At 49.7% G+C, this 12,076-nt stretch overlaps 1 protein-coding gene across 1 annotated transcript in view; it reads right to left on the bottom strand.

The window, feature by feature from the left end:
* Positions 1–12,076, bottom strand: part of SLC13A4 (solute carrier family 13 member 4) — a 45,220-nt gene that overhangs the window by 1,590 nt on the left and 31,554 nt on the right. Inside the window, exons 8-14 of the mRNA XM_023737150.1 lie at positions 10,539–10,658; positions 9,129–9,230; positions 7,245–7,346; positions 6,079–6,176; positions 5,733–5,857; positions 3,819–3,980; positions 2,076–2,372 (exon numbers count right to left, since the gene is read on the bottom strand). Of these exons, the coding sequence (XP_023592918.1) occupies positions 2,076–2,372; positions 3,819–3,980; positions 5,733–5,857; positions 6,079–6,176; positions 7,245–7,346; positions 9,129–9,230; positions 10,539–10,658 (1,006 nt within the window). The remainder of the gene's footprint in view (positions 1–2,075; positions 2,373–3,818; positions 3,981–5,732; positions 5,858–6,078; positions 6,177–7,244; positions 7,347–9,128; positions 9,231–10,538; positions 10,659–12,076) is intronic.

Below are 12,076 nucleotides of genomic sequence, written 5' to 3' on the forward strand. Positions count from 1 at the left end.
GACGCAGGGCAGAGCCAGGGCCCCACGGAGGACTATGCACAGTAAGCCCAGCGGCGTGCTACCAGCAGCCACAGGCACATGGCCTGCAGCCAAAGCAAACCCATTGGCTGGCATGACTCGGAACGTTGCAAGGGAAAAATGGATGTGAGGACGTTGTTCCAAGCAAATGACTAGACTTGTCCTCTGTCTCCTGCTTTATGGCCCAAGCCCTGGACTTGTTCATCAACTGGCTCCCTGCGCCTTTGGTGTGGAGATGGAGGGCCACCATGTCTCCTAGCAAGTGAGAGGGGGCAGGATCTCAAGGAGCTAAATGAAGGTCCTTCAAGGGACCACATAGAGTGTGAACCTCCTCACTGAGCAGATGAGGAAACTGAAGCTGGGAACAGAATCCAGGACCGGCTCACTTTTTGTCATCTGGTGCCTCTGAAAATATCCTGTCCCTGGTCATTTGATTTCCATGTGAAAGGCCTGGGGCAGAAGAGGGCTGGGCCGAGCGTGGTATGAGCAGATTGAGGGTTATGCAGCAAGATATGAGGGGAGAGGGGTCTAACGAGACGTCCTTTCCCTGGAGTATACCAGATGCCTTAGTTGAGCGTTTGAATGGTGACAGGGTCTGAGTATCTGCGACCGGCCTCAAGCTCGTTCTTCCCTTCCTCCGCTGGACATTTACAAGACAGCTGAGGATGAGTTTGGACCCTAATGAACATAATGTTTCAGACCCCCAGCAAGGGTGGACGGGCCCTATTTCAGGCAGGCCCCAGTAACTGGTATCAGTGCTTTCTGCCTCCCCTCCCCCGTGAGCCCCAGTAATTGGTATCAGTGCTTTCCATCCTCCCCCACCCCCATCGGCCTTGGCTATTAGGAAGCACTGCGGTGAGTATAGATTGAGGAGTGGAGAGTGGACGTAGCCAACACTCAAATCAATGCAAAATGTCTCCTCAAAGCCACTCTTTGTGAGCCCAGTGAAAACAGAAAGGAGCTCTGGAGGCTTCCTTCTGCCATTGTTGCCTCGGGGTTCTTCCTTGGGGCAGAGCTAAACAGAAGGATCCTGTTTTCACCCTGTTGTTGTTAGGTGCAGTCAAGTCGGCTCTGACTCACAGCGACCCCATGATAACTGGGAAACTTTGCCCAGTCCTGCACAATGGTTGCTATGTTTGAGCCCACTGTTGGCAGTCACTGGGTCAATCCATCTCCTTGAGGGTCTGCCTCTTTTTTGCTGACCCTCTACTTTACCAAGCATGATGTCCTTCCCCGGGGACTGGTCCCTCACCCTAAGTTTATACAACTTCTCATACTTTATCCTCACTGGTCCATTGGAGAAACTGAGGCAGAGACTCCTGCAAGCTCACGCCTTCTGGAACTGGGCTATACCCTGCTCTGTCCTCATCTTATCTATCCATGTACCCAAACTTTAAAGGAGCCCTGGTGGTGCAGTGGTTAAGAGCTACAGCTGCTAACGAACAGGTCGGCAGTTCAAATCCACCAGCCACTCCTTGGAAACCCTATGGGGCAGTTCTACTCTGTCCTATAGAGTTGCTATGAGCTGGAAATTGGCTCGATGGCAACAGGTTTGGTTTTTTTTTTTTCTGGTGGTACAACTGTTAAGCTCTTGGTTGCTAACCAAAAGTTTTCGGTTCGAACTCACCTAGTGGTCCATGGTAGAAAGACCTAGCAATCTGATCCTGTAAAGACTGCAGTCTAGACAACCCTGTGGGGGCAGTTCCGCTGTGTCACAGGGGGTCGCTATGAGTCAGAATCGACTCGACGACACCCAACAACAACAGCCCATAGCTTCTTCAGATAAGGGCTGAGGAGAGCACATTCGTGGTGCGTAAGGACAAACTGGCCGCCTGGGTGGAGCAGACAGTTAAGCGCTTGATTACCAGCTGAAAGGCTGGTGGTTCAAACCCACCCAGAGGCGCCTCAGAAGCCAGGCCTGGCAGTCTGCTTCCAAAAGGTCACAGCCTTGAAAACCCTGTGCAGAAGTTCTACTCTGCACACATGGGGTGGCCATAAGTAGGAATCCATTTGATGTTAACTAAGAACAAGGAGAGATCAAAAACCCTTTTACTGACAGTTTGTTCCTTCTGCCACACTAGACGGAGTGCTGACAAACCAGAGGCAGTGCTAGAAAAGAACCGACTTGAGGAGAAGGCTGGGGCACCGCGCCTGTGCTCGCGCGGGCTGGGCCAGAAGAAAGTGAGCGTCCGCCACTCACCATGTCTTCCACTCACCATGTCTTTGATCTGGCAGTGCCCGTAGCTGAAGACGATGGCGTTGGGGGGGTTGCCCACGGGCAACATCACTGCAAAGGAGATGCACATGGTGACGGGGATCAGGGTGTAGAGCGGGTTAATGCGCAGCGTTTCGGACTGCGGGGAGAGAGAACGCACAGACGTCAGGCTGAGGTCCGACTCGGGGGGCCTTCAGTCCCCGAGCTCACACCATGTGCACGCTTCAGTGATGCCTGGGCGTGGGTGGGCCTCACTGCACCCTCACGCTGGGGTCATTGGGTCCCTGCCCGCACGGTGGCCCCGGTGGGTTGATGCTGAGCGCTCACTCCCATGGGGGCGTGAGCTCTGAGTTACCTCCTAGACGGGGTGTTTAATTTCTGGGTGCTGGTCTATGGAAGTGGTTTTCAAACTTTATTCTCCAGCTGAGAAATCCTTTCTCCAAACAAAAATCCCATGCATCAGCTGCACTGATGGAAGCAGGGATCCCTCCCCACTGGGGCGCAGAGCTAAGGTTTTCTTCTCGGTAAGATAATTGCTTGTAGGGCTGGAACCCACAGTCTGGCTTGTCAAGTTTTAACTGAGCGCCCACGCTTACACCAAGACAATGGGAGGGAGATGCTGGAGACGTCTGAGCACTGGGCAGAGACTGCCGGGGAACAGGGAAGTCTGGGGTTAGATGGAGCGGGAGGATGCGGTTTTGTTGGGTGAGGGTTGGGGAGAAGCCTTCATTCCTAGAGTGGGGAAGGGGCAGTGTGGGGTCAGGTGTATTACTTTGGGGTGGCTTAGCCACACAAGATCCGGCAGTTGTTCCCGCCCCTTTCCCAATAATAGCAAATCTGTCTGAGGCTGTGGGACAAGGCTGGTCTTGCTCCCAATTCTCAGAACCCCCTGGACAGTGAAATTGGGTGCAGGTGATGATGACGGTGGCAGCTGTGATCTCGGGCTTTGCAGCCGTGTGTGTTTCAGGGAGCATCTGGCCTCCATTTCTTGAGGCCACCTCTTTAGCTCCCCTGTAGGGTCTTATCTCTGGAGGGAAAGGTGGAGGCTGATTGTGGGGAATTGGGACCCCGGGGTTTTAAGGTTATTTTGTCCGCTCTTTTGTATCTTTTGTGCCCAGGGGAGCCCTCTGGAACCTTTGCTGGGGATGGATTGATTTAGACTACCCCTAACCTAAACCAGTCCTGGAGCCCTGGTGGCACAGTGGTTAAGAGCTCGGCTGCTAACCAAGAGGTCGGCAGTTCGAATCCACCAGTGGCTCCTTGGAAACCCTATGGGGCAGTTCTACTCTGTCCTACAGGGTAGCTATGAGTTGGAATTGACTCGATGGCACTGGGTTTTTTTTTTTTTTTTTTTTAAACCAATCCTAGTCTCTAGGAAAAGAGTTTCCAGAACTCTTGCTATGGTGAATTACTTTATCTGTTTATTTACCAGTTGCTATTTGAAAAACTTCATTTTTCAAACCATGGTTTGAACACCGATCGTGAAGGCGGGGGCAGTGGCCTAGGAGGGGGCAGGCGCAGAAGCTGCTCTGGGACCTGCCTGCAGCCCAGCACCACCTGGACCCCAGGGGGCCCGCCTGCTCACCAGGCTGCACAGGATGGGCAGGAAGATGGTGATGGTGGCCGGGTTGCTCACAAACTCGGTGATGATAGACACCAAGATGCACGCCAGCAGGGTGACTGCCCACGGAGGGAGGCTGCTCAGGGACAGCATCTGGTGCCCAATCCACGTGGAGAGGCCAGAGCTCTGCAGGAGGAGAAGGCCAGGCCGTGATGAGGAAGGAATTCTCAGGCCTCAGGGGCCGTCTGACTTGTCTCCCTGTCTTCCGCCGACTAAGCCAGAGCCCTCCCTGCTCTTTATGATGAGGTCGTGCCTGCAGCCCAGAACATTCTTCCCTAGGATTGTACAACATCCAATCCTGTAGGCACCTAGGCTGAGGGTTCCTAGTCAGGCGCTGTCACGGGCGTGGGGACCCATCCACCCTGACTGCAGCGGTCCTTCCTAGGACGTTGGCATGAGGCCTGGGGGGTGGGGTCCATAAGGCGATCGGCCCCCCACCTCCATCTCATCACTCTTCCCCAGCCTCTGCGCGTTGAACCAACATGCCCTGTGCCCTCTCCCAGACCGCCATGTGTCATCCTTAACTCTGCTTTTGAAATCCATTTCTCTTATTACCTGAGAAAGAGAAATGTATCAGCATCTTCGAATAGTAATCTTTCCCGTAGTTTTTTGGGGGGCATGAGCGGGCAGGGCTGAACACTGGAAGATTTACATGAGTAATGAAGGAGCAAGAAAGTAAGTCAATCTCCCTGACCTATGAGCAGTCAGCTGTTCGGCCTCCACCTGTTTTAGCTTCAGATCTCATCATGGCTGACACTGGGATCCACCATCTGCCAGTGGTTTTTGACAACGCAAGGCATGAAGGTGTATTGCCATTTCCAAACCCTTATACACATCCACTCGAATGAATGGTTATTCTCATCTGGAATAATTCACTTGGTTGGAAGATGTTCATTCACCAATGGTGAAGGCTGACCCCACCTCTAAAAATGAGTGCGCCGTTGAGTTTTTGAACTAAAAACCCCAGGATGGGATATGCATTCTCCCTCTCTCCTTCCCTCCTTGTCTGCCTTCTATGGTTGATATGCTCTGACTTTTTCTACGGTATCCTAAACCAAAAACCAAACCCACTGCCGTCGAGTTGATTCCAACTCATAGCGACCCTGAAGGACAGAGTAGAACTGCGCTATAGGGTTTCTAAGGCTGTAAATCTTTATGGAAGCAGACTGCCACATCTTTCTCCCGAGGAGCAGCTGGTGGGTTTCAACCGCTGACCTCTTGGTTAGCAGCCAAGTGCTTTAACCACTGTACCACCAGGGCTCCCTTACGGTATCCTAGAGACCACAAATTCCATACAGCAATGGGGAGTAGGGGCAGGAAGCAAGGTGAGACATTTATGTTAGGATTCCTCAAGCTACTCATGTTTTACTATTAAAGACAACCTTTACTACATCGTCAGCAGGCTACGTTGTCTCCTCTTTTCCAAATTCACCAGAAGCTCATTGGGCTCTACGGCAACCTGGCTGCCTCATGGCAAGTCACAGACAACCGAGGACCAGAGTCCTCCGGATTTCTCTGTTGGCAGCCAGTTCACCTGGCAGAGCTTTTCTTTCTCTGTCCTCAGGACTGACCACGAGCTGCAAACCCAGTATGTGTGGACTTGCACCAGTTAGCGGTTGGCACAGCACCAGAGCCCTGCACTGTTTCCCTTTGGTACCACATTAAACCTTGCTGACTGGACAAAGTCAGGGAGCAAGAGCAGTTGGCTGGGTGGGGCAGACATCCATCCTGTCTCGGCTGCTCCCTCCCTAGTCCTCTGGTGAACATTCACCTCTCCCCCCTCAGCTTCTTTGCCTCCTCCCTCTCGGAGCTATGAAGACTTAGTGGGTGAAGCTGCTGGAAAAGATTTGGCCCACAGAAAGAGAACACAAGCGGTACCTTGCTGCCTGAGGCCAGGGCGTAGCCCCCTCCCACCAGGATGACGATCTCCCAGGGCATGGTCTTCTGGAAGTCCTTCCATGTGATGATGGGCTCCGTCCCCAGTGAGGGCTCACGAGGCTCTCCTGCTCACAGGCGGACAGAGATGCAGAGCCAGTGACACCCCACGGGCGAGACTTGCGAGGCAAGGGCCCAAGGGACGGGCTGGACCATGGGGGAGGGGAGCTGCTCTGCTACTGGGGGTGGGGGTCTGAAGGGCCTCGGTGAGTGAGGGTCCTTCAGAGACCTTGATCTGGGAATCCTTCGACCTGAGCCAGCCCCAGCGTCCCCATGAACCTTCCCTCACCGTCATCCTTCTTTCCGAAGCACGGCTTCTTGGCTGGAATCAGGAAAAGCAGGAAGCCGAGGAAGACAGAGACCGTGGCGTCGGTGCGGTAGCCTTTCCTAGCAAAGAGACAAGCGTGGCTGGAGGAGGAGGGTCAGGAGCCTCCCTGGTAGCAGGTAAATGGAGGAACAGGTGTCTCAGGATGGACAGTCTGAAGACAACGCCCCTTTTTAGGACTTAGTGTAGAGGTGACACTTCCTCTGGCCAGTTGCCACCACACTCCCCCACGGTGGATTGAATGGGGCAATGGTTAATGTCCAGAGGCAGGGTCCAGCTAACGTGGATTGGTTGTTAGCTGTCGGCCAGTCGGCCCGTGACTCATGGCGGCCCATGCACAATGGAACAAAACACTGCCTGGTCCTGCACCATCCCCATGATCGCCTGCAGATCTGACCGTTGCGATCCATAGGGTTTTCACTGGCTGATTTTTGTAAGTAGATCACTAGGTCTTTCTTCCTAGTCTGTCTTAGTCTGGAAGCTCTGCTGAAACCTATTCAGCATCACAGCAACACACAAGCCTCCAATGACAGATGGGTCATGGCCATGCATGAGGTGCCCTGGCAGGGAATCAAACCTGAGTCTTCTGCATGAGAGGTGAGAATTCTACCATTGAGCCACCACTGCCCCCTTTCTCCAAAGACTGCAGCTTCCCTAAGAAAAGTGACCATCCCAAGGACCATAACGTCTCCTGGCTTCATGTCTACCCCAGGAGTCTATGAAGGGACACCGGTGGCTACTGCCTGACAGTGGCGTATCTAGGGTATTGTACCAGCCCTGGGTGTGTGGCGCCACTGAGCAGTTTCTACTAACCTGGTACAGCCCAACGTCCTTCCTCAAGCACGGTAATGTGTAAAATTAAGATTAACAAGCTTGACTTGTATATTTGAGCTGATATCATGGTAAAGCTATCTAGAAGAGGGGTGTCAGATGTTTGGAAAGGGGCACAATGTCAGTGCTTGCCACGGGCGCCATTTTCTGTAGACACACCGCTGGACATGCTGGGTTAATAGGAGCTGCTCAGTGGCGCCACGTGTCCAGGGTGGGTGCATTACTGGCCATACCCTAGTTATGCTTCAGAAGAGCTTGGGTGAGGGGCTTGTTCTTGAGGAAGAGATGACATTACTTACTTCTCAAAGAAGGAATCCCAGCCCGGGACAAAGCCAGGTTCCCTCGTGAACCACAGCACCGTCATCAGGATGAAGAAAAACCCAGTCACCATCTCAGGGTAGCTATCAAATGAAACAGAAAGACCCCTCTAGGACTGGGAAGTTCCTTTTCGCTTCCCATTTTGCTTCTGGGTGCTCCTATCCCTTGGGGTCCCTGATACTGGAGACACGACGTGCCATTCCTGCTCAAACCATTGTGAATGACTGAGAATGAACTGAGAAGAGGGCTGCGATAATGCCAGAAAAATACTAAAGTAGTCGTGCTCACTGGAGAAATGTAGGTGGGTAGGGAAGGCTAACACAGTACTGTAAACTTATCAAATAAAATACAGCCTAGGACGCAAGGAGAGTGCATGAGATGGGTGCCTGCCAACACCGGGCTTGGCGTGACCTTCATGAGGGATCTGAAGACAGGCATCAGGAGCCTGCAGAACGTGCATTCCCTTCATCCAAGGAACATAACCAGAAATGCACACAGATGCATTACTTATGAAAAAATGAAACAACCTAAACATCCAATGACGCTCCACGACATCGAGTATATTTTTGTATATAGCTATACGTTAAAACGAGACGCACCCATTAATAATCATGTTTACAAAGAAGAGTTAATGACATGAGAAAATAATAACTGTATAATGCTAAGTGGGAGCCCTGGTGGCACAGTGGTTAAAAGTTCGGCTGCTAACTAAAAGGTCGGCAGTTCGAATCCACCAGCTGCTCCTTGGAAACCCTATGGGGCAGTTCTACTCTGTTCTGTAGGGTTGCTATGAGTTGGAATCGACTCGACGGCAGTGGGTTTGGTTTTATTTTTAATGTTAAGTGAAAAAGGCAAGATATAAAACTATATTCAGTATGGACTGAATTTTACCAAAATGCATCTAATTGTGCACAAAAAACTGTGGAAAGGAAGTGCACAGTATTCGCAGGTAACACTGGGATACCAGCGACACAAGTAGTAAACGTCAATTTTTTTTTGTACTTTTCTATAGTTGTCAAAATTTCCTACAGTGAACGTGTATTTTATAAATGAAAGTTAAAAAAAAAATACAGTTGATACCTGAACCCTTTTGCCAAGACAAAGTTGCACATGCCGATTGCCATCATAAAGCCAATAACCAGTGGCTGTCAAGTTGATTCTGACTTATAGTGACCCCATGTGTGTCAGAGTAGAACTGTGCTCCACAGGGCTTTCAATGGCTGATTTTTTTGAAGTACATAACCAGGCCTTTCTACTGAGGTGCCTATGGGTGGACTCAAACCTCCAACCTTTTGGTTAGTGGCTGAGGGCCTTAACCATTTTCACTACCCAGGGACTCCACCAATTTCCAGAAAAGGAGAACTACCACTGGATAGGATGCTGGGTCACTATGGACAAGCTAATACAAATGGCAGAGGGTTGGTTAGTAATTTCTTGACTTTCTATCTTTAAGTCAGTATTTAATGCTGGCTTTGCCCTAAAAATAATACAAAGTCCCCTCTCTCACTAGGACTGACCACTGGACCATGGTGGGGGCCCATTCTGAGGAATGTGGGGAGTCTTTGACTTTTGAAAGGAATGCAGCATGTTCCAAGTCGGTGGAAAAGCTGCCCCTATGTACAACATTCCACCCACACACAAAGGCCATACCTTGGACTCAGAACCCAGAGAAAGGGAAGGGCGGCCACCTGACATCCAGGCCAGCTTGACTTTGGCATTCAACGGCATCTTCTAAATGGCTGGATTCATGGTTGTGGAAAACTACCCCCACCTGAGACCAGCAAGAACAAGGCTGCATCTGTGCTCACTCTACCTGCCACGTGCTCGCCCCCGGAGGACGAGAGAAGGCCAACGGCTGATTTTACCTGATGTCGCCCAGCTTTTCATACTCCTCTTGGATCCTCTTCTCTGACAACTCTTCCCTTTTGGTCTTCTTCTTCTTGCTCAGAGAGCAAGTCTCTTTAAAACTGAGAAGGGAGAATAAGCACAAGAAAAAAAAAAAACAAGCTTCTGTGGCTTGGAGGAGATCAACCACAAAGCAAACGCTAAACTCCCTGCTTGCTGGGATCACTTTTCTCCTCTTCATGCACACCCTCTGCCGCTCTGTCCCCCAACTTTATACACCTTTCATCGGCCAAGTTTCACAGCCTCGCATCAACCTTCTCCCTTGTCTCTTGTGTATGCCCACCTGGGGAAATCTCTGCTGTATCAGTGTGAGTCCCTGGGTGGTGCAAACAGTTAATGCACTCAGCAAAGTTTGGCAGTGTGAGTCCACCCAGAGGTGCCTTGGAAGAAAGGCCTGGCACAATCTACTTCTGAAAAAGCAGCCATTGAAAACCCCATGAAGCACAGTTCTACTCTTGACACACATGGGAGCACGCTGAGTCAGAGTTGATGGTAACTGGTTGGTTATCAACGTGAAGTTAACGTCTTATGGATTTTTGCAAGTGTACGTATATGGGGTTGTTTATATATACTTGTCTTTGTGTCCATAATAAAAACCAGTGTGATGTGGTATATGTGTGTAGATGTTTACATATTTGTGTGTTGCACACACACATGTATATGTGTGCCTGTGTTTGTCTAGAGACAAGGCTTGTCTAGGGCAAAAGTGGATGTTAGTTTTTTATGAGCAACACTGGAGTTATAGATGTGTACAGCCACCATTGATTTGATGACAGTCTCAGTAAAACATCAGCCACAGAACATTCCTTGACCAACTGGAGTGTTGAGGTCCATGGACCACTGACAAAGCATCATACATATCTTCCCTTTATGTGTTTGAAACTGATCAAATTTGGAGTAAACTGATAGAAAGCTTATCAAGTAGATTAATATTAGGAATATTTCTAGCAGAATGCCTAATTTACTTTGAGAGATGTGAACATATTCCATACAAACTACTATGTGTAAACCACTTGTGTCTATAAAAATTAAGCTTAAGGCTACTTCTGCTTGGAGTCATGTCTTTAGAAGTTAGTTGGAATTGCTCTATATATTTTGAAAGCATTAAACACTCTCCAATTTAGACTTTTTAGAAACCTGAGAGGCCCTCTAACCAATGAGTTGGAATGGAGATCAATTCACTGCAGAGCTTGCGGTGAAGAGCTGAGTTCATGTACGAGGCTATCGTGACGAGAACAGAGGGCTTGGTTCACTGCGTGCTCCCCGTCACCTCTGTGGTTGCTCTGCAGTGCCCCCTGAAGGAGAGTCCTCCATGGCCCGTGCATCTACAGCAGAGCCTCAGCTGCCTGCTGCTGGGCCCTGGAACTCACTTGCAGCCCAGGAACAGCCAATGCATCCAGAACCAGCTGACCACCAGCATGATGAGGGAGATGGGGAAGCTGAAGAGGAACCAGGTGCCGAAGTTGACCACCTCTGCGGCCGGATACTGGCTGGAGGGTAAAGAACCAGGTCAGTGATCAGAAAAGGGTGGGTTTCCACATGGCATTCTGGAGTAATAAGCTCAATATGCCTTAGGAAGACACACAGCAGAGCTAAGGGGTAGATATAACAGTAACAATATCTAGACATGATAAACATTATCTTGAACTCACTTATTTGACAGCTGCAACTCTACAGAGCCCCACAAGGAATCATGAATTAAGTTAAAAAAGGCATCAAAGTAATCAAAATTGATATCGATAAACTGTATATAAGGCACCCTGTTGGCACAAACAGTTAAGCACTTGGCTGCTAACCTAAAGGTTGGCGGTTTGAACCCACCCAGCGACTGTGGGAAAAAGACCTGGCAATCTGCTTCCATACAGATTAAACCCATTGCCGCCGAGTTGATCATGACTCAGTGACCCTATACGACTGAGCAGAACTGCCCCATAGGGTTTCCAAGGCCGTAACCTTTATGGAAGCAGATTGTCACGTCTTTCTCCCACAGAGCGGTTGGTGGGTTCAAACTGCCAACCTTTCTGTTAGCATCCAATTGCTTAACCACTGTGCAACAGGCCTCCCATAAAGATTGTTGTTGTTAGGTGCTGTCCAGTCAGTTCTGACTCATCGTGACCCTATGTACAACAGAACAAAACACTGCCCAATCCTGTGCCGTCCTCACAATCCTTGCTATGTTTGAGCCCACTGTTGCAGCCACTGTGTCAATCCACCTCCTTGAGGGTCTTCCTTTTTTTCGCTGACCCTCTACTTTACCAAGCATGATGTCCTTCTCCAGTGACCGGTCCCTCCTAATAACATGTCCAAAGTACTTGAGACGAAGTCTCCCCATCCTTGCTTCTAAGAAGCATTCTGGCTGTACTTCTTCCTAGACAGATTTGTTTGTTCTGGCAGTCCATGATATTTTCAATATTCTTCACCAACACCATGATTCAAATGCATCAAATCTTCGGTCTTCCTTATTCATTGTCCAGCTTTCGGCTGCATATGAGGCAACTGAAAATACCATGGCTTGGGTCAGGTGCACCTTAGTCCTCAAAGTGACAGTTTTGCTTTTTAAAACTTTAAAGAGGTATTTTGCAGCAGCTTTGCCCAATGAAATATGTTGTTTGATTTAAAAAATTTTTTTTATTGTTGTAGTTTAAATAAAGTTTATATTTCAGTATAGTCTTCCATACAAAAATTTAGACATACATTGTTATGTGACCCTAACTGCTCTCCCCATACTCCTCATTTCCACCCCTGATTCCCCATGTCCATTCAACCAGCTCCTAACCCTCTCTGCCTTCCCATCTCACCTTGGGACAGAAGCTGCCTGTTTAGTCTCTTGTATCTACTTGAGCTAAGAGGCACACTCCTCATGAGTATCACTTTATGTCCCACAGTCCAGTCCAATCCCTGTCTGAAG

Source organism: Trichechus manatus, unplaced genomic scaffold (genome assembly GCF_000243295.1).
Source record: "Trichechus manatus latirostris isolate Lorelei unplaced genomic scaffold, TriManLat1.0 scaffold00097, whole genome shotgun sequence".
In the NCBI taxonomy this organism is placed as follows: domain Eukaryota; kingdom Metazoa; phylum Chordata; class Mammalia; order Sirenia; family Trichechidae; genus Trichechus; species Trichechus manatus.